At 45.1% G+C, this 20,451-nt stretch overlaps 1 protein-coding gene across 4 annotated transcripts in view; it reads left to right on the top strand.

Moving 5' to 3' along the window:
* Nucleotides 1-5,883: 5,883 nt before the first annotated feature.
* The window catches only part of HS1BP3 (HCLS1 binding protein 3), a 51,237-nt gene continuing 36,669 nt past the window's right edge, over nt 5,884-20,451 (top strand). Inside the window, exons 1-3 of one of the 4 annotated variants that reach the window (XM_080588215.1) lie at nt 5,884-6,186; nt 10,564-10,729; nt 19,346-19,553. In XM_080588215.1, the coding sequence (XP_080444341.1) occupies nt 6,146-6,186; nt 10,564-10,729; nt 19,346-19,553 (415 nt within the window). In that variant the 5' untranslated portion in view covers nt 5,884-6,145. Of the gene's footprint in view, nt 6,187-6,308; nt 9,916-10,563; nt 10,730-19,345; nt 19,554-20,451 lie in introns of those variants that run through there. The other 3 variants (XR_013949662.1, XM_080588214.1, XM_080588213.1) reach the window with 3 other exon arrangements.

The following is a 20,451-nucleotide window of genomic DNA, read 5'->3' as shown; positions in this document are numbered from 1 at the left end:
TGTGGATGCCCCATCCCTGGAGGTGTTCAAGGCCAGGCTGGATGGGGCCTTGGACAACCTGGTCTGGTGGGAGGTGTCCCTGCCCATGGCAGGGAGGGTGGAACTGGATGATCTTTTAGGTCCCTTTGAACCCAAACCATTCTATGATTCTATCTCCTCTTCTGTTATAGTTGGTTAAAATTGACCATCAGGTTATTATGACATTTTTATGTGGAAAGCAGACAGACAGGCTGACAGATATGTGAAGCAACAGACCAACAAAGCAATTGCATACACCTATTTTAGGAAGAGATGCTGAAGAATAACATGTTAATGCCTTCTCATTTCCCATACCCTTCTCTTTTTCTTGCTAGCTCAAAAAGCTGAAATTTTTCCATTTGGGAGAATTTCAGGTAGGCCCAGAATCACTTGTAAAATGGAGGAATTGTTCCCACAGTGCCCATGGAAGATTTTATAAATTTAAAAAGAAATCCAGGAATGAAATTTGTGGCCAGCTCTAACCCAAATGGCTGAAACTGTGCCAGCAGAGGAATCGAGGTCTTCATGAACCTCAACCTTTTCCCCCTCCTGCAGGCAGGATCTTCACAAAGAGAGTCATCTCCACGCTTCACAGGGGTGATGAGTAACCACAGTGAGCACCAAAGCTAAGAGACTGGGCTCATCTCCAGCCAAATAAATTAGCATAGATATAAACACCTCCAGAGCTTACATGGTGGGAGTGACAGAAAACAAGGTAAAGTCCTTGGTCAACAGCATAGGTCAAGTGTGTGGTAAAGATGTACATGAAAAACATGAAAGCAATATATCTGGGAGTCTACCTGGAAATGTGTACAACTACTGATTGCACCTTCACCTTTCCTTGATCTGGGGAAATACCCTTTTCATTGCAACTACGTAGACTCAACTACCTGAAACTGTCTTCAGGAAAAATAAATAAATAAATAAATAAGAGAGAAAGGAGAAAAACAAACAAACAAATAAAAAACTATACTGTTTGTATCTATTGTATATATATTTTTAATAACATAGACAATCTTCTGTATCGTAAGGCTTTGTTATATTTTCTTTTGTTTTGTTTTGTTCTAAACTGGGGCAAACCAGGGTAACATATTTTCTTCCTCACTGTCTACCAGGAAATTTATCCGTGGTTTACTGAAGACCTCCAAATTTCAGAGACAGGGAATTTTAATTCCAAGGCTGCATCAGGGCAAGATCCAGGTTATCTTTCAGCAGGGATTACCTATGGTTTCTACTCGATTATTCCTGACATGTGGCTCATCATATTACAGGTTAACTGTTAGAAGGGGGGAAAAGCATGAGGCATAATGAAGACCAGCAATATAAATCTCCTCCCTTCTCCCCAGAATAAATCTATCCCAAGTCTAGGAGGTGTGTAGATTAAAAGGCTGCCTTGACAGGCTATCAACAGCCTTACCACATCATATAACAAGAGTGAACTTTAAATCTGGTATTTCAGCTCCCTTTGAAACTCACAGAGCACCCCAGCCTTAATATAAAATCTCCCAGTGGTTCACATCTGGGTTCTGTAATTGTCATTTGAAAACAAATAGCGGTAGAAATGATAAAGTGACTGGGCATCTCACTGTAATCCTATTACCCCGGTGCAGCCCTTTTCAGTATTGTATTTCAGTATTTCAGTATTGTATTTCTCCCAACACGTTCTAGGCTGGGAAAGGTTTCATTTCAGTTTTAAACTGTGTTCTCATAGCCAATTTATTTTGTTTTTAAATATGTTCCTCTGTCCTTGCTCCCCCCAGTTTTGTTTACTATACCCTAAGCAGGGCTCTGATTTCCCCACATCCATGATTACAAGCAGTGTGCTTTGCCAGGGATCCAAAATTTGGTGGACAGTTCCCCTGGGGTTTATAAACTCACTGCGGCTCGCCTGCTAGCTATGGGGAGATGCAGAACGAACCCAAAAGCTGCCAAGAATCACACCCAGACGGGGCTGCGGTCAGCGGGCAGATGGATGTGACCCTAGGAGGGGTTCATGGGGTTGCCCCCTGCCCCAGTGGAGACCCCCACCTCCCTTGCCCTCTGGAGGAGCAGGGAGGGATTAAGCCATAGGGCTACAGCCCCTTTGCATTGAGCTGAATGAACAGACACCGGCCACAAATCACTCAGTATTTTAACAGGCTTTGGGAGGTTTTCCGTCCTCACCTTAACCCTTTGTGGGAGCCTGGAGCCTGTGGAAGATGGTTTCTGGCACATGTGGCAAAAGGCTCCTTGGTGCAAACGTGCTTTGTCCCAGCCAGAGCTGAGGGGACAGGGAGAATCATCCCCTGCACCTCTCGGGTCTGGGACTCCGTGCTACAGCTGCTCCTGGCTGCCCGGGGTTTCCCCTTGCCTCACCAAATGGGTCCTCAAACAGACCGGGAGCTGCTTGTTAGCCAGCTCACAGGTGTCATAGCATGAACTTGGCAGCCACCTGCCAGCCCCCAAGCCATCTGAGCTTGCCCAAGTCCTTGCAAACTTCCTTCATGTATTTTTCAGGTCACCACAGCAAGGGCAGAGGGGAAAGCTTTTGAGTTAAGTCCTGCAAAAGAGAGCAGATGGGACTGTATCCTTTTCTGGGCGCTGGGGAGGGGTGGCTGCTGTTTCTCTATCAGTTCTCTCTGTAGCTCCTTGCCTGTCCTGTCCCAGCCCAGTGGATGGAGAATGATCTGTAGTCTGGCAGAAACAACAACAACAAAAAACAATGCACTGTGCTGTTATAGGGAAAGGTCTCAGGGAACAGCAGCTGTGGGCTGCTGATTTTTAACCTTTGTGTTTCTTTCTTCTCCCCCTTCTTCACCCCACAGCCCTCTTGGGGTTGAGGCATGTGACTGAAAACTCCCCTGGGTTCTGTTTTGAAATCTCCTTAGGGGAGTAAAACTGTGTATGAAAAATAAATACAAATGTCAACCCTGAGTGCAAATGCAGTCCTATCACCGTCTGGCTTCAGCTCTAGTGAAAATCTCGAGGTAACTGGTCTCAGAGTCATGAGCTGAGGGTTAGACTGGTGTCACTGGGATTGTCAGCGCAGGTAGGTGCTGCTGGACAGGAGCTGGACAGCTGGGTCCCAAAGGGTGAGACCCAGGGAGGGGACTGCAGTTAGCACCAGCAACCTCTCCGTGGTTTATTGGTTGTATTTGAGTGCTCTCTAGTGGACAGAAAAATTAATCCAGAGGCAGACGTGACTGATGCTCGCATTCCTTGAGCTGAAGTCACTCTCACCTGGCTGTCTGTGGCATTGGGTCTGCAGTGTCCATGGGGCCGTGCTGGATGTCTGGGAGCAGGGTTTTGGATGGTGGTTTGGACAGGGTCTTCTTGATGTTTGACGCTGCAGGGTTTGTTCCGTGAGCTGTGGGATGCATGCATCGTCAGATGCCTTAGACAAAAGCTTATGCACAACGTGCAGGGTAACATCCCAGCCCTGTCCCTGGTACATGGGGAATTCTCCTTGTGCTGAAGGAAACACATGTAGGACCCACTCCTGCGTGTGTAATCAGCAAGTAGAAAAGCAGATAGGCGCTATGGAGACAGAGTAGAAAAAAAAAATAAAATTGGTCCCTAAGAGGGATTTAGTGAAGAGTTGAGGAAAAAAAATATTATATCTATTCATTTATCAGCCACTGCTGAGACTCCAGGAGCCCTCTGCTCTGAGAGAGCCCTGCCAGTGCCAGACATAGTAGTTCTGATGCAAGATAGTGCTTGTTTCATAGCATGACATGATAAACCACTAGATACAGTGGAAACTTAAGTTACTTTAATATGAAAAGAAGGCAAGAAGGTTTTTATCCCATGAAAGTTAGCTCAGGATGCAGACCATCAAGTGGTTACACAGTGGGTGCTCAGAGATGATAAGAACCATATTACTGAGCCAAATGTTCAAAAGGTATCCCAAAATCATGAGATTTATAAGGATACTGTATTGCAATTGACATTACGCACACTAGGTATGTGATTATTGAATTCTGAAAATAACTCATAATATTTTCCTTTTTTTTAGACAATGGCAGACAAAATATTTTTTATAACGATGATGATGAAACTGAAAAAGCCGCTTAAGTGATGAAACTTCTACACCAGCTGCCAAGGTTATCTGTCTCTCTCCTTAAATTCTTTGTTTAAAGCCTGCCTTCTCCATTATGCTTGTGTTGTCGAGGGCTATTAATTTAAGTTTTCAGGATAGGATGATCTTTCAGCAAGAGCTCCTCTCATATGGACACTTCCCAATCCTCATACATCTTGAACACAAATTAAGTTCCTTCAATCATTAACTTAATTACTTGTCTCCTGTTCATTCTTCTTCACTTTCTAGAGGTCTTTGACTAAAATCATACCAGCCTCCTTTTCTCTGAGCACCTTCCTCAGCTTGGAGCTGTTATCTGAATGGATAAAAATAAAACAACCAAACCAGTCAATACTGGAGAGTTAAGAGGCTGGAAAAAAGCCAGTAGTCCCCAAGAAGGGAGCGCTGAAGGTTGAGTTTCTTCCTCTCTCCGTTGCTCATACACAAGTGAACTGAGGCAAGAAAGATCCATGAGGCTGAGGAGCAGCGGAGGGTAGGTCTAATAATGGTAGGAAATCATAACTTTGTTAGTGATGTTACACTGTTATTGGTATTTTGGTTTCCAGATGTGCTGCATGTCCTCCCACCAGCCTTCCCCTGCGTGTCTCCAGTTGGTGATCAGGTGTGTGAAGGAGCCCCACTGCCACTGTACCCGATGGCCTGAATGCAGGGTCTGACCAACACTCACCCATGGGCTCTTTTCTGACAGGGAAAAAAAAAAAAAAAAAAAGAGAGAGAGAGAGAGAGAGAACAAAACAGTTTAATGGAATAAATTTTCTATGTAGCATCCAAAGCAACATGGAAGTGTTGCTTTTTTTATAAGAGGCAATGGGTACAAACTGGAACACAGGAGGTTCCCTCTGAACATGAAGAAACACTTTCTTTATATGAGGGTGACCGAGCCCTGGCACAGGTTGCTCAGAGGCTGTGGAGTCTCCTCCTTGGAGATCTTCAAAAGCCGCCTGGATGTGGTCCTGGGCACCCTGCTCTGGGTGTCCCTCATGGAGCAGGGGTTGGACCAGATGGACCCAGAGGCCCCTGCCAACCTCAATCATTCTGTGGTTCTGTGACATCAAGCTCCAAATATCGAGGGATGTTGCTTCTGAAGAAGGCAATACTGTTGCTCAGCTCCAGCAGGCAGCTCTACCTGCAGAGTTTGCTCCTGTCAGGTTTGATTTCTGTACAGCTTTTATGCTGAGGTTGTCTCATAAATGTACCCTTCCCAGTCACCATCTGATTAAAGCCCCTACCCTAACGTCATGGATAAGCCAAATGATTATTTTCACAGCCTCAGAGGTTAGCAACACTGAGACATTTATCTTCCAGATCTGTGATTCTTTTGACACTGGCTGAGCAGTTATAAAAACGCCACATTATGATGAGACTTGCTAAGAAATCACAAAAATGGGCTGTGTTAGGACTTCCTCGAGCACACGCAGACATGGTGCTCATCTTGCCAGGCCAAAGGTAGAACCCAGAAGCATGCTGGGGCTGAGAGGTCACTTCTGTTTGCAGACCATAGCCCCAGTTTTTGAAGCGCCCATCTTCACATGAACTCAGTGACTTCATGCGGACAGCGTTTTGGTGTGAAGGGCAGCGGGCTCTGTGGGGCGGACTGGTGGAGCAGCAGCAGGGCTTGGGGCAGGTGAGGTCCCTTCCAACCTGCAGATACAGCAGGGGAGTGCACACAACGTCTTTCTGCTTCAGGAGAGAGCACAGAGGTGTCACCGGGGGGCAGGGGAGGCGTTTTGGCTCTGCCACACCAACAGGCCCCAAAAGCCAAGACAAAATTACTGGGGCCTCGCTCAGACGAAAGGGAGCCGCCGGTGTAGTCGTGGCCGAGTGGTTAAGGCGATGGACTAGAAATCCATTGGGGTCTCCCCGCGCAGGTTCGAATCCTGCCGACTACGGCTCGGGGCCGCCCTTTTCCCCTCCCAGCTTTCCTCCCCTGCACTCCTTTTGCACCAGAACCGCCCTCCGGCAAACATCCGCCGCGGGTTCCCGTGACAGCCTCCTGGCCGCCGGCCTGTGATCCGGGGCCGGCCCGGGAGGAGGGCGGCTGCCAGCGCCATGCAGCACGGCCCGGCGCCCGCCGCGCTCGTCACCACCAGGTAGCGGCGGCACCAGCTCGCCGGGAGCTGCCGCCGCCGAGCAGCCGGCTGCGGCCTGCCCTCGGCGGGGAAGGGCTCGGGGAAGGGTCGGGAGGGGAAGGGAAGGGCCGGGAAGGGGAGAGAAGGTGAAAGGAGGGAAGGGAATGGGCCCCCCCCCCCCCTATCGCGGGGACCCCGCGGTGGGCGCTGAGAGGACGCCGAGGGAGGCGGCTGCCGGCGTCCCTTGCAGCGGGGACGCTCGGGGTTTGGGGCAGTTCCGCGAGTTTTTTTGGCATTTTGCTGCCGGAAGAGGTGCTGCTGGCGTCTGGTTCGCCATGCGTGGTGGCCGCTGTGGTAGCTGAGAGCCGCTGCCCTTCCGTGGGGACTCCGCGGGGGACTTAACGCGGTCCCTCAGATCCCCAGCTTTGTGGTGCTTTCGGGTGTTTTCGGGGCAGAATTAGTGGATGTGCTGCCTGAAGACTAGGTTTAGGCTTGGCTTTGTAAACACCTCTCTAGCTGAGCGAGGCTGCACCACGTCCCATCCCATCACATCCCTTCCCTTCCCATCTCGTCCCATCCCACCCATCTCGTCCCATCCCATCCCATCCCATCCCATCATTTCCCATCCCATCCCATCCTGTCCCATCCCATCATGTCCCCACCACCAGACCCATGCCCCAAAGGCCGCAGGGAGTCGGTCTGGCTTGAGACCAGGCCAGGAACGGGCAATATAAGTTTATTCTGTTTTCACATATTCTCAGAGCTCTAGCCATAGGCACCAAATGTACCCTAGGTGGGTGTAGAAGCCCTGTTTTGAGCTGTATTACATTTTTCAAGCCTGTATTTCCCTAGATGTGCCAATCCAGCGCCTCACAAAGAAAACGCTTGTGGCAACCTTTATAGAGCAATGATAGAGGTTCCCTCCTCCCCCTTCCCCAAAGGTATTTCAGACCACATGAAAGCAGTTGGCCATCAGATGTAACACGAGGAGCAGAAGTGCTGATTCAGCAAGGTCTGGACTCATGCACCTACCTCCTAGGACACAAGTCGAAACTATTTCAATCACATCAACTTCAAAGCCATGATTTTCATCCTTAAATACTTTGCTGTGTCAGGGCCTGACTGCCTTTGCAGTACTGCCCTTGAACCTTCAAACAGATCTGACTTAACTCACATACACATTTTGTAGGACTGACTTTATATTAGGTTTTAGACTGCAAGGTGGAAATCTGAACATCTGGATTTATTTTACAGTGAAGGGACTTTACTTGCAAATTGTCCCACTGATGTTGCAATACCTTCAGTAATAAAATTAGATGTGTATGTGTGCTTAAGGCTTTAACAAGTGCATATATTTTCTATCTTGTGAGATTAGATAGCTGTATAGTTGTGAACTTTTAAAACTCTTTTTATATACACAGGTTTGGGTTTGGGGTTAGGTTTTCTAGTTACTATGGTAATACAAGTAAATAATAATCTGTACCTGTGTAGTTAGACTATACAGAGAAATAAAAATGTTTGCTGGCTAGTGTGTGTCAGATATTTTGCCTTCATTTTGTGCAGAAACGAAGTGGTCAAGTCTTTTCTCCTTTTGCTCTGACCTGGGTAGTCAGACTTTGGTCCCCTTTGGGGTCTTCCGTGGAAGGAGGAGAGGTTGTTGGAGCTGCTGCAGGGGCTGGCTGTGTCAAGACAAAGTACAGAGTCCACTTTCCTGGCACATACACAGGGGAGTGAAGTTTCTCTGGTCACACCACTCACATCCCTTATTTGCATTCCTGCTTAGCAATGGCTTCTTTCCCTTTTCTACATTTTGGCCTTTCAGCGCAGAAAGCAGATTAATTAAACTACACAGCCTGTACATCATATGCAACTCAAAATACAGGGTGAAGACCTGTGATTCTTCCATGAACCACGGAAACTGCCCTGCTCAGCTGACCTTTATGTAATATCCACTTCCTCTGTCCTGTGCTGCTCCTCCATGATCTGCTTGTGCAAGCACAATGTTACTGCTATGAATGCTCTCGTTGTAGTCAGGTGAGGTCATCTGTGTTAGGAAAGTTAACCATGTGCCCAAGTGCCCCCTGATCCATCTGTACCATCGACAAAAGTAACTTACAGATATATGCATCTAGATTTAAATAAGGAGTAGGAGCAATAAGCCTGTGTGTCTAATATATTATTATTAATATATTATTAACAACCAGCTTTCTTTTTTTGTTTCTTCTTTAAGGCCACCAGTGTAAAAATGATTGTGTTTGATGTGAAAAATGCAGCGAAGCTATTTCTGTCTTGTTTTTTAGGTGCTGCTCCCATTCGAATAACAACAGTAACAGTATATAATGAATTAAAACACTGGGGGCTGCTTATTTTGAAACCAAGGCATTACAAGAATTAGAGTGTGCTTTGGATATTGTGTCATACCTGTTGTAGCTTCCCTGCTGATATCTGTTGGTTTATAATCATTGTTATATTTAAAAAACACATTATCCTGTTGCCATGGAAGGAGGTAATAGTGGTATGCTTCGTGCAAAAGATGATAATGAAAGCGATCACAAGGCGTAAAGCAAACAAACAAAAATGTAGCTATTTCCCCTCCCTCTAATCGCTTCCCATTACAGTCATTTTAGCGGAGACTTTTAACGACTTGGAAATAAAAAGCCTGGGTGTAGGTAAGGTGCTTGCTAACTCCCTAACATTATTGGAACTCTCTGATGCAGCAACTCTTACAATGAAGTTGTTGTCTCATCTCAGTACATCCATACGTGGGATGTGTCAAGCTAAATAAGGCTATCCAGAAGGGTTGGCTTGATGGTGGTTGTTCTTTTATTTTTATCAGAAGTGAAAAGCAGGTTAATTTATCACGTATACTCTCTCTGTGGCTGTGTTAACAGAAATAAGTCACTTCTGAGTACCAGTAAACAGCCCTGTTTGCTGTTGTAGTTACAGTCACGACTTTTGAGTAGCTGCACATCTGGAGAGCATTTGCCGTGCTGCAAATATATTAGAAAAAAAAATCCGGATCCAGCTGATTTTACTGACAGGTGTCCTTTTAGTCAGCATTTTGGCAGCCACTGCAGGAGACAACACTCCAGATAATGACTGTTATTTAAGGGTTCGGCAGACCGCTGTGTGCAAGCCAGGCGGCTGTAAAGACACCTGTGTATTTACACATAAGCGCTGTTGCTTCTGTGTTTGCATCCTGTAACTGAGAACAAAATTTTGTCTGCTAGTGTAAAGAAAAGTCCTTGGCTGGCAGGAGGTGAGAACTGCATTGGAGCAACCAGAATGGCATTTAGGTACCTAGCAGAAAGTCTTGGTGACAGTAGAGCTGTGGTTAAAGCCCTAATGTTTTAAATGTGGCTCGCAAAGAGAATTGGATCAAAAACTGAGCCTGTGCCTGTGCTTGTTGCTGTTTGATTTATGGAGAACTCTTGAGATATTCTGTTTAAAAAGCTTTAGTTTTGCATTGAAGATTCAGAGGTTGCCTTCTTGGGAAAACTCAAGTTTCAAAAGAACCTGTCAGGTTTTGACATGATGAGAGGAGCCTTTCAAAACTGTCTTTGAAACTAGATTGTTTAAACCACTTTAAGGTGTATTTTAAATTCATATGCCTAATGTGTCCTTAGGTGAAAGGGGCTCTGTGTCAGTGAATCTGAACTTCCTAACGAAAGAGGCAAGAATTCCACAAGACGCCTCTGCAATCCACAGAGTCCAGGGAAGATGGGACTTGACATTGCCCAGATTGCTAAGGTTAAAAAAAAAAAAAGCAGTAAAAGTGCTTAATGAAGAGAAATGTGTTTTCCGATTTCATTTAAAGTGTTCACTCACATGTAGGAAGGAAGCACTTAGGAGATGCATCCAGAGAGCACTCAGACGGAAACGGCGTGGCAGGCCCAGCAGTCAGCTCCAACATCTCTCTATTCCAAGTTTTAATCTCGTTCCTTGGATGGCTCTTACAAACATAAAGTTGTCCCTGCATCCAAGCAAGTTCCTTACTCCTTTTTTTGGCCCCTTTTGGAATGTCCTAAGACAAAGGAGAGGTGAATAGGGCTTGGCTTCAATTGTAGTGAACAGAGCTTTGCTTCAGAGCACATCACAATGAGACAGAGATCTTGGCATCTTCTCATCTGCTCTGCTGGGTTAGGGCAGCATTCGTGGAGACTGTAATAATATGCAAAACCAATATTTATTGTTTCATATTATAATGGGTGAAGTCTGTGCAAATTTATATTCCTGCAGTGTAGAAACAGTGCTGGGGTAGGGTCTGTCCTGGGTCCTGTAGAAATGGGAGTCCTTGCACTGACTTTCTGGAACTTTGAACAGGATCCTCAGGGAGTATCATTTAAAAGTCTTTGTGCCGATGCCTGAGCTCTGCCTGCATTTTATTTTTCTCCCTAGGCAAATTCAGAATAAACACACGGGGCTGGATTTGTCAGTGCCAGAATACCAGGAAATCCGTGGGAAGATGATGTCTGGCCACGTAGAGTATCACATCGTCGTTGTTACCCGACTGGCTGCCTTCAAATCTGCAAAGCACAAGCCTGAGGATGTTGTTCAGTTTATGGTAAATGTTTAATCAGTGCTATGTTCGCTGTGAGTTTTTTGCTTTTTTAATCTTCTTTGATTATTTTGATTCTGATATAGCAGATACTTTGTTGTTGCAGCCTCCTTGTGTCAAGGTCCTTGATAGGGTAATGCACTCTGTACCTCTGCAATAGGAATATTGGACATTTATTAATTGAACTTTTTATTGCAGGAGCTCAAAGCAACATTGTCTGTTTGTTGTTGCCTATAAGGCATTTTGTGTTATGGGTCAACAAATAGAAGCCAACTGAGCTTTTTATAAGTTCTGCTACAAAATTAGTTTCTCTGATACATGTATGAGTAGTGGGACTTGGTGCAGAAACATGAAATAAATCTACAATGAATGAAACAGAGTCATGTGGAGCAATAGGAGGAATTAGCCTTGGAGTAGATTAATCTATTAGGCTTGACTTGGTTTTTAAACTCTTTAATAAGAGAGTTTTACAAGGAAGTGTCCATATAAAACATAAGTGAATCAGATTGTCTTTTTCCTGATACCTGCAAAGGTTTGAAAACACAGTACATTACTTAAAACAGGTGAAATGAATCTCATCTATGGCACGTGTGCGTTCATTTGAGGTGTCTCACCCTGGGCTGTCTGCTGAGTAGATGGAAAAAGGTTTATTTAGGGTACATTTATTTGGATCTGCTTTAGCTGTCTGCTGAATCACACCCAAACAGTGTGTTTCTCTGCCCATTCACTATAAAGGGACTCTGAGGTCGTGCACCCCGTTGTGTGCTATGAGCATCTGCACTTCTCAGATGTTTTGGCGATACCTGTAATGCTGGAGTGATGTGAGCGTGTGGTTACCTGGTAGACCATAAGCCCTAGTGTAACTCACGCTCACTAGGAGACAGCTGATAAATGGATTTGCACACAGTCTGATTTGCAGACAAAGAAACACATCAATTTTGTGAAACAGTGCACGGTGAGGAGCAGATCTCTGACATTTGTTGCAGTCCTTAGGCAATAGCCTTATGGTGGAGGCAGTGCTGGCATAAGAGGCTGCTCTGTTCTCCCCTTCTGTCCCAGGGGGAAATGCCTGTTCCCTTTCTTGCAGTGCTTCCTACTTCGTGCCAGTGGCAGTTGTCATGTGGCCGTTCTGTAATGCCAGCTGAGGAACTGGTCCTGGCTAAAAACTGCATTTGGGGGGTTGTTGTTTAGTATTAACTTACACCTGTTTCTTGAGCCTGTGAGTTGCGCAGCACACGTTAGTGCTTGTTGTAGGACAGGGGAAGGGCCAGGCACAGGCAGAAGAGAAGGTGATGTGGATCTTCCATTTTTCTGCAGCGGTGCCTGCTTGTATTATGCAATATTTCCATGCAGCTCTGTGGAAGAAAGAACCTGACTAAACCTCAGGTGTTAAACTGGCCAATTACCATCTAACACTTTGCTTCACTTACAAAAAGTAGTTGAAATCAGCTCTTCTATACAGACAAGAAACAGCCTTCCTACTGTGGTGCCCCTGCTTGCTGAGATTGTTCGTTTCCACGTCTGTTCTCTCTGAGTAGGGGGATTTTCTGCACTTAGCTGCTCTTCTCAAGTGAAATAAACCTTTCTGATTTCTTCTCTGGTCAGACTTCGTGACATTTCGTTCTTTATGAAGAAGAAAACCACGGTGTAGCCTGATGGGAATAACATTTATCTCATCAGATACTTTTTTTTCAGCTGACTAAGTCTGATATATTACATAGTTTGGTGCATGAGAGCAATTTAAAGCCCTGAGATGGGAGATTGGAGGATGGATGCTTTGCATCGATTCATTCCAGCGAGTCTTTTCTGTACGTGTTACTGGAAGGAACAGAGGGATTCACCTGCCCTAGCTTACCTCTCTGTATATCAGATATTTTAATCCGAGTCTGTCACTGCTTTTATGGTCAGTGGGGAGAAGGGGATGAGGTGGGTCATCCTCTGGAAATACCTCTATTCTTGACTGTTAAGGGAAGGCAATCTATATGTTCTATATCTGGGGTGTGGGGCTTCAACTCCAGGCTAAAAAGGCTTAAGGCTTAGTTGAGTTGCACACAGTTTACTGTCAAGACCATCTGAGATGCTCTGTTTTTTTTTCTCACAAAGCCTTCAGAAGGCTGTGGGTCTCCCACCCATAAGTCCTGTGTGATATTTGGGTGCCCCCCATGCACCACCTTGGATATCCCAAAGCATGATGGCATGAAATGCCTGTGTTTAGGCAGAACAGTCTGTTCTCTGTGGTTAGATGTCAGCATTTCTAAGATTTCTCAGTCACCACAGATTTCTAAGATCCCATCACAGTCAGTACAGTACCGTCGAGAACAATGTAGCTGAGCATCTATGGCATGGAGAAACTTAATTTGCTTATTAAGCATGGTTGGTACCATTTGAGAAGCCTAGAATTATCTAAGAGGTCTGTACAGGGCCATGCAACTTGACACAGAACATAAAGGCAGTGGCACTGTCCTGGAACAGAACGAGGTAAGGGACTGTACACCATCTACCACTGGCTGGTTGTGCTTAGGCAGCTGAATCCCCTACCTGAGATATTTTGGGTGAGCATGAGTTTCAGACATGTCTTTCCAAAAGGTATTGACTATGTGTCACTGTCGTGAGAGCCGAGACACCTCACAGGCACATAAGCAGTTGTGTTAACCTGGAGGTAAATCCCAACCCTGTGGCTGCCGGGTGAGGTGAATTGCACCCGTTGTGCTTTGTGTCTGCAGGATGTCCCATTCTGCTGCATGTTGTACCAGCACAAACAAGAACCAAGAGCCCTTCGCAGAGGATTTTCAGGCAAAGTGCAAGAGAACCAGTTGACTTAGGCGGTTACGTTGGGCAGCAGGTCTAACACTACATTTGCGTAGCAAGGGAGGGTGAGATGAGACATCCGAAGGAGGAAAAAGAAAGAACCGTATATCTGTTCTGCCTTCCTAACTGTGTGAGCAGAGTGGGAGAAGGAACTTTTTTTGGTATTGTTGAACCTATAAAATTTGAGAGGTTGGAGGAAGAAGCCAGTGTTGCAACGCTGAGATGACAAGTTACAGAAGGCTGATAGGTGTGGTGGGATTTTCATTGGCTCCAGGTATGATAATCCAATTTTGGCTACCCCAGGAGCCAGATCTGTGTTTTAAGACCCTTTGTCTTTCTTTTTCTTCCTCCTCCTTCCTCTCTTTCTTACCCTTGAAAATTGATTTTCCTTATCTGTGATCTATCTGCTTCTGTGCCTGCTTCCAGTTGAAGTTACCATCCTCTACCCTCTCGTGCTCTAGGTGGCAGCAGTGAAACTGGCTTTCTGCGCATTAGGCTCTGAGCAGCTGCAGGCAGCGATGTGATTGTGCAGTATTTCTTGCTCAAAAAACTTCTCTGTGTCCCCTGGAAAAAGATGGCAAGCAGGACAGAAGCATCCCCTCAGCTAACTCTGACCTCAGGGCTGCAATTTAGATCACATTGGATCAAGATGCAATATGTACCTATGGCCAAAATGAGACAAGCAGCAAAAAGACTTCAGATCTGGCTTGTGGAGTTACTAGCTTTTACGGTGTGTTCGAGCAATCCCGAGTCCTTTGTTCCCCAGCCATAATGGGACTGTGGCATTTCAAATTGAAATGTCTGTGAAGCGTTAACAGAAGAAGAAATTCACATCAGGCATGACCTTCAGATCTAAGTTCTTAGGAACTGGAAGGATTTTTTAATTAAAAAAAAAATGCCATTTGTAATATACAGCAGATGGGTTGTAGGACTGCTTAACCTTGAGGTTATATTTGGTAATTAAAGGAAAACTCAGCTGCATTTCTTTCAAAGGTCAGAATCCTCTTGTCCCATTGAAACAATGAAGTTGGTTTTATCTTTTGTACTGCATAAGGTACTGCTGCAAAGGTAACAATTATTGCCTGTAGATCTACCATTTTCTGTGAGAAGAATAAAAGGCTTTGTTTATCTTGACTGCTTTTCTTCTAGCCACACCTTACCTTTTTTTTTTTCACAATTAACTTCCCTCTTCCCAGCCTAATTAAAAACCCACCCAACCTATAGTGCCTTCTCATTCTGTTTGTGCCTAGTTTAATTACTTCTCTTTTACAAGTTACATTTGTTAGTCAGGTTCGTTCTTTTTCAGAGCTGAACAAATAACTACTGGTGTTTGACAGGCACAACATGTTTTTTCGGAGGAATTTACTACAGGACTGCCTTTGTCTCATAAAATGAGGGAGTAAAATATGTGGGTGTGTATTTGTCTATGCTTTCAGTATTGCCTCTTTGCATATGTTGGCCTTCTTTCTGTGGGCCTCAAAATCTGCGAGCTGGGGCTGTCATTTCCTGACCGTACAGGTACGTTGTGAAGATGTATTCCTTCCCGTTGCAGCCTCGGGGATGTGAGGGGAAAAGAGAAACTGCTCAGTGTGGCAATAGGTTCAGGGGCCGTTAAGAATTCATGTTCATTAAAAAAGAAATATTAGAGTGCTTGCTCTTCTGCTCGGTAAAACAGGTGGGGAGAACAGCATGTGGTCGTGTAATTAAAGTCTGCTGTAATGCATACCCGCGAGGTCACCAAGCAACACTGATTCTGGTACGGCTTAACTTGGAAGTGTGCTGTGAAAGCTCGGTTTGTGTTTTCTGAGAGAAGGGATGCTTTCCGCTCCTGTACCCGAAGCTGCTGGTTGTTTGAAAGCGTAATGCTGCCGTACCTCCATCTTGTGACAGTGGTAAGACATGGGCTTTTTAAAAAGAAAGTCACGTTAGATGTATGTATTTCATGAGATACTGTAAAATCAGGCGCGCTCTTCACTCGCGTACGCTGGCTGGCCAAAGTTAGCTCTGAGGCCTCCATTTCCTTGAAATCCACTCTGTATATAAAAAGCATATGAAGCCAGGTTTGAGGTCAGAAATGGGGCATTAAAAGGAGCCTAGGGAAAGGAGGCATTAAACCCCATTAACACTGAGTGGGATGGGATTCTCCCCTGCACATCTAAGAGTCCCAGGCTCGTGTCCTACAGGCACTTTGGTGCGCGTCCTTTCACACACGAGGTTCTTGTGAAGAAGGGGGCAAGACACACACATGAGATTTGAGGGATTAGCAGCAAACTTCAGGCTTTCACTTTGAACTTCCCGGTGGTTTTCTTAACCTTCTAGCTATGTTTGATCGTATTCATCTTACTTATCTGTTGCCGGTGCAAAAAACCACTCAGCCCATCCCTGTCTCTCTTTCAGTTCTGTGTTGAATGTTAATTGTTACAGGCAAATAGGGTCCTGACCCGGCAAATATGCACATCCTTTGCTGTATTTGCATGATTAACTCTTTTGAAGTTAAGTAGATCGAGCCTTTGATATTGTGACTTGACAGAACCCCCTTGAAGTCGGTGCACTCGGGCTGACTTCAGCAGGTGGGGCTTTGGCTCAGCAGCATTTGTGTGAGTTCAGAGAGGGGCTTGGAGGGGAGAGGATAATTGCAGGATCAAGACCTAGAGGAACTACAGGTAACATAAGACAAATATTTTAGTGTTAATCAAATGGGATTTGGTTTCCTGATTAGGATTGATGACACAGGTTTTAGAGCAACATTTTGTTTTTTAACCTGACGTTTTGGACCACAGAAACCATCGCCTCATTTCAAAGGGTTGTGAAAGGTAACCAGGAAAAGCAAGATCTAATTTTGCCATGTGCTGATGTGCCTTTCTCTTGGAAGACTGTCAGAGGACATCAAACTGCAAGGGTCAGAAATGGTCGTGGTAGGGCCACCTTCTTGACCAGGAAGTTGTGCAAATGCCGTGGGTTCTCGACTCGAGAACCCTGTGAGACCTCGCCAGTGCTGTGCAAGACCCCTGCGGTGCTGCTGCTTTGAGACAGGGAGAGCCACATGCACCAGGACTGAGGTTGGTACCGTCCGCCAGTCTTACTGCCTTGGTTTTGGTGCTGGAAATGCAGCAGAGATGACAACAGCGTTGAACGAAGATGAAGAGCCAGCAGGTACAGGAGGCAGAGAGCTGGCGGGGGCTGGAGGTTTCACAGCTTGTATGGATGGTCGGTTATCCCAGCAGAGGGCATCCCCACACTGTTGGATATTGGTTTGCAGGGTGTGTTGCAGGCTTTTGGGCAGTACGTCAGTGTGCTTTGGATATAATGTTATTACGCTGTGCACGCTGCGTCGCGTGCTGTGGTTGGTGCTTCGGAGCCCACGCAGATTTACAACGGCTCGGTTAGCAATGGGATGCGAGGGAGGGCGTGCGTTTACTTTAGGTTTAGTGGCGTAATTAGACATAAATTGAGATTTATGAATAACTTACGGATTTTGATAGAGGAGGAATGAAAATTGAGAGGGGAGAGAAATAAGTTTTTATGTCTCAGTTCACTGTACCTTTTGGAGTATTGTAAAGCTGTTTTGGCGTGGTCGTCTTGATTGGCTGCTGTCTTCTCATGCTTTCAGACATTAATGTGTTATTTATTATTGCAATTAATTAGATGATAAACATTTTTCACAAATCAGACTTGATTTTTTTTTCTGGGCAGAGCATAATATTGTTTATTTTTCAGAAGTACCGGTGATTTCCTCACTGCCCTTACACTGTGTGTTTGGAAGGCAGCCTGGTATCATACCCTGTTCTGAGTGCTACTGGGACCTAGCAGACTGAAAATGTACAGCAATTCAGAAATTCCAGATTTGCTGTCCCCTCTGTTTTTGGGGTATCTTTCAAACGGAGGATCATGTTATCCTGGGAACACCTCTTTATTGCCTTCACTTTAGTTCTTGGCTGCTGAATTGCATGGCAGATCCTGCTTGCAGAGGACAATGTTGCTTGCATTTGCCTATGCTGAATACAGCAGGCAAGTCTAAAATCCTTGTTTCTCATTCCCCTGTCAAGTCAGGTTTGTTTTTGTGCTTCAGATCTTTCTGATAGGGCTGCTTGCCTTTTATTAATGGACACTGAACCCGGAGTGATCCTTGTCCAACCGAAGTGCAAACATTTTTCAAATCACCTAGCGTGGTTGATAATTACTCCGAAAGGCAGGGAAGCATGAAAGCTAGGCTGGTTACTGTTCTTTATGGCGATGTCTGGTTAAGTAAACTAGTCTGGGTGTGCCTGTTAATGTCGGAGCCTGCTCTCTGGCCTGGAGGGCAGCTAGCACAGTCTGGCTGCAGCCACGGTATAGGACTTTCTTACAATGGCTAGCAGTACCCAAACTGGCTGCTGAGTGCTCTGTGCACCAGGCTAAGCCTTGGACGGAAAAATTTAGCTGAGGGAGTGCTGCCTGCTCAGAGTCAAAGCTGTGCCAGGCGCTATCAGGTTCCAGGAGACAAGTTCCACTATCAAGTTCCACTTACTGGGAATATGCCCTGATACTTTTTAGTTTGCTAGTCGAGGTGTAGTGGATAGATTCTGGGTTAATCTAAACTTGTCTCTGTTACTTCAGTGCTTTTTGTTGGGCTGACTTTCTGTTATCACCGTGTTGGTGGAAGTGTTCTGCTTTCTTCCAACCCAAGATGTGGTGCTCGAGTCTCTCCATCTTTTCAAGCACAGTATTAATTGAGATTCACTCCACTAGAGTACACCAGAACATGTTATAGGAAGGTAAGTGTTGCACCCTAGCACAGGATCTGTCCCATACACTCTCTGCTAGCACTAGTTTTGGGGCTGTTGTTTTGTTTTGTTTTTTGTATAGCTCTGTGTTCATTGAGACACACTAATAGGTTTGAGGGCTGTGGAGCGTCGAGATGAATATATTGTCTGTATAATACCACAGTCACATAGCATGACAGTCACTCTCCATTATGCCTCTAATGTCAGTTAGAGAGTGTTTTGTTTGCATGATTAGATTTTTTTTTTTTTTTTGCATATTGGTTTGCAGTCCTGAATTCAAAACCGACTGTGGCATAGAAACCACCCTATTTCTAACCAGCATTCCCATGGTTATTGCTTTCCTTGTATCATGGGCCTTATTTCTCCTGTCTTTCTAGTAGGAATGACTCCGCTGCTGGCAATTTCTTTTGGTATAAGAATCTGTAGGCCACGACCAAGTCGTTTTCATTTTCTCATGGATAAACTGAAGAGTCAGGGATCAGCTGAGGTCTATGCCCTTGGGTTTCTGTATTAGGTGCTGTGCGGGGCAGCAAATGTGCCAGTTGTTTAGGACTCAACAGCCAGAAGCACACCAAAGCCCACCAGGGCTGAGAAATCTGCCTTCTGGCATAGGGGTGAAAAGATTCACGCTGCTTTCTCCATCAGGCACGTACCTGGCTTTGCCTCCTGACTTTTGGAGCTGGTCACCAAATAGCTGATTTTTAGTGGACAAGAATTTTTGCTGTCAGAGAAAAGTATCTGGAGCAGTGATCTTCCCGGTATTTAATTAGCTGATGAGTCAGGCAAATGGATGCTGGGTACCTGGCAATGAGCTTCTATTTCATTAGGGAGCGGATTTTAATAACAGAATTAGACGACCAGCAACAGTGTTTGGGGATTCACTGTGGAGATAACAGGCTCTTACCTGGCTTTATGTAAATCTCCTTGGTAATACATGTTTTCTACTTCAGTTTCCAGGTTTAATGTTTCACAGTGCTTAACCTGTTGCCTGCTGCACATGTTTCCCTCTTGCCTGTAAAGAAACTTACCCAGACAACATGTTTTATTGCAGGTCTCCAAGAAGTACAGCGAGATAGAAGAGCTCTACCACAGACTGGCAGCACGGTATCCACAGGTTTCTCTTCCACCCTTGCCTAGAAAAGTTCTCTTCGTGGGGGAATCTGACATCTGGGAACGAAGAGCAATGTTCAATGATATCATGAAATTCATCTCAAAAGACGAGGATCTAGCAGTGTGTCCCGAGTTACTGGAATTTTTAGGTAACTAAAAGATGTGAGTGTCCCCTCTCTCATGAACGTGCTTAATACAAGCAGTATTAAGGAATTGACTTAGGTAGTCAAGAACTAGAGAATGCCAGAGTAAAGGCTGTTGCTGAAATATTCTCTTGTGAACCTATAGTGGTGCATAGTCATGTTTGCTGTTATTTTCCCTTCTTTCCAGTGGACACACACCTTGCTCAGAAGCACTGATGCCACAATGCTTACTTTGAAGATAGCCATTGCACCCTCTCTCATTTCCCTTAGGCATATACCAAAGCTGTAATTCAGAATGTGTGAGTTGAGAAGGCTAAATAATCATTTATTGTCAGTGGAATGATGGACCCTCAAATGGCAGTGCAGGGCTCCTTTAGTGAACAACTGCTCCATGTTTTGCCTGTTTTTCATTCCTGATAAAACTACTAGGACTTGCTGAAGTGGGTACTATTGACCCTGAAAAATATTTGAGTAAAAGTCTGATACTTTTTTAGTTAAACCTATTCTCTGGCCTTTTTTTTATATATAATTTTACTTAGCCTCATGTCCAATTCTTGATGCCCATTCCAATAATTCATACAGACCCTTTCTTATGTTCCTTGGGCAGAGAAGGGAGTTGGTGAATAAATGGAACAGATGGACTCTCTGCTCTTAATTCAGCTGAGAGTTGCTGAGCAGGGAGTACTGGTGCTGTGCAGGATTCTCAGTGTAGTGTTAGTTTTAAGGAAATGAAGTTGCAAGGTGCTAACAAGTCATCATGTGTGAACTGCCACTTTTGCAAATATGTGAAGCGTGGCCAGGTTAGAAGTTCTGTGAGACTGGCAAGAGCACATCCCTGTGACTAAATCTCTATCAAGCATGAAGTTCACAACTGAAAGCAGCTTCCTACAGTAAAGGGGGGCAA

The sequence above is a fragment of the Anser brachyrhynchus genome, assembly GCF_964034855.1.
Source record: "Anser brachyrhynchus genome assembly, chromosome: 3".
In the NCBI taxonomy this organism is placed as follows: Eukaryota; Metazoa; Chordata; class Aves; order Anseriformes; family Anatidae; genus Anser; species Anser brachyrhynchus.
Note: the sequence above shows the minus strand (reverse complement) of the source record. Positions and strands in the feature narration are given on the sequence as shown.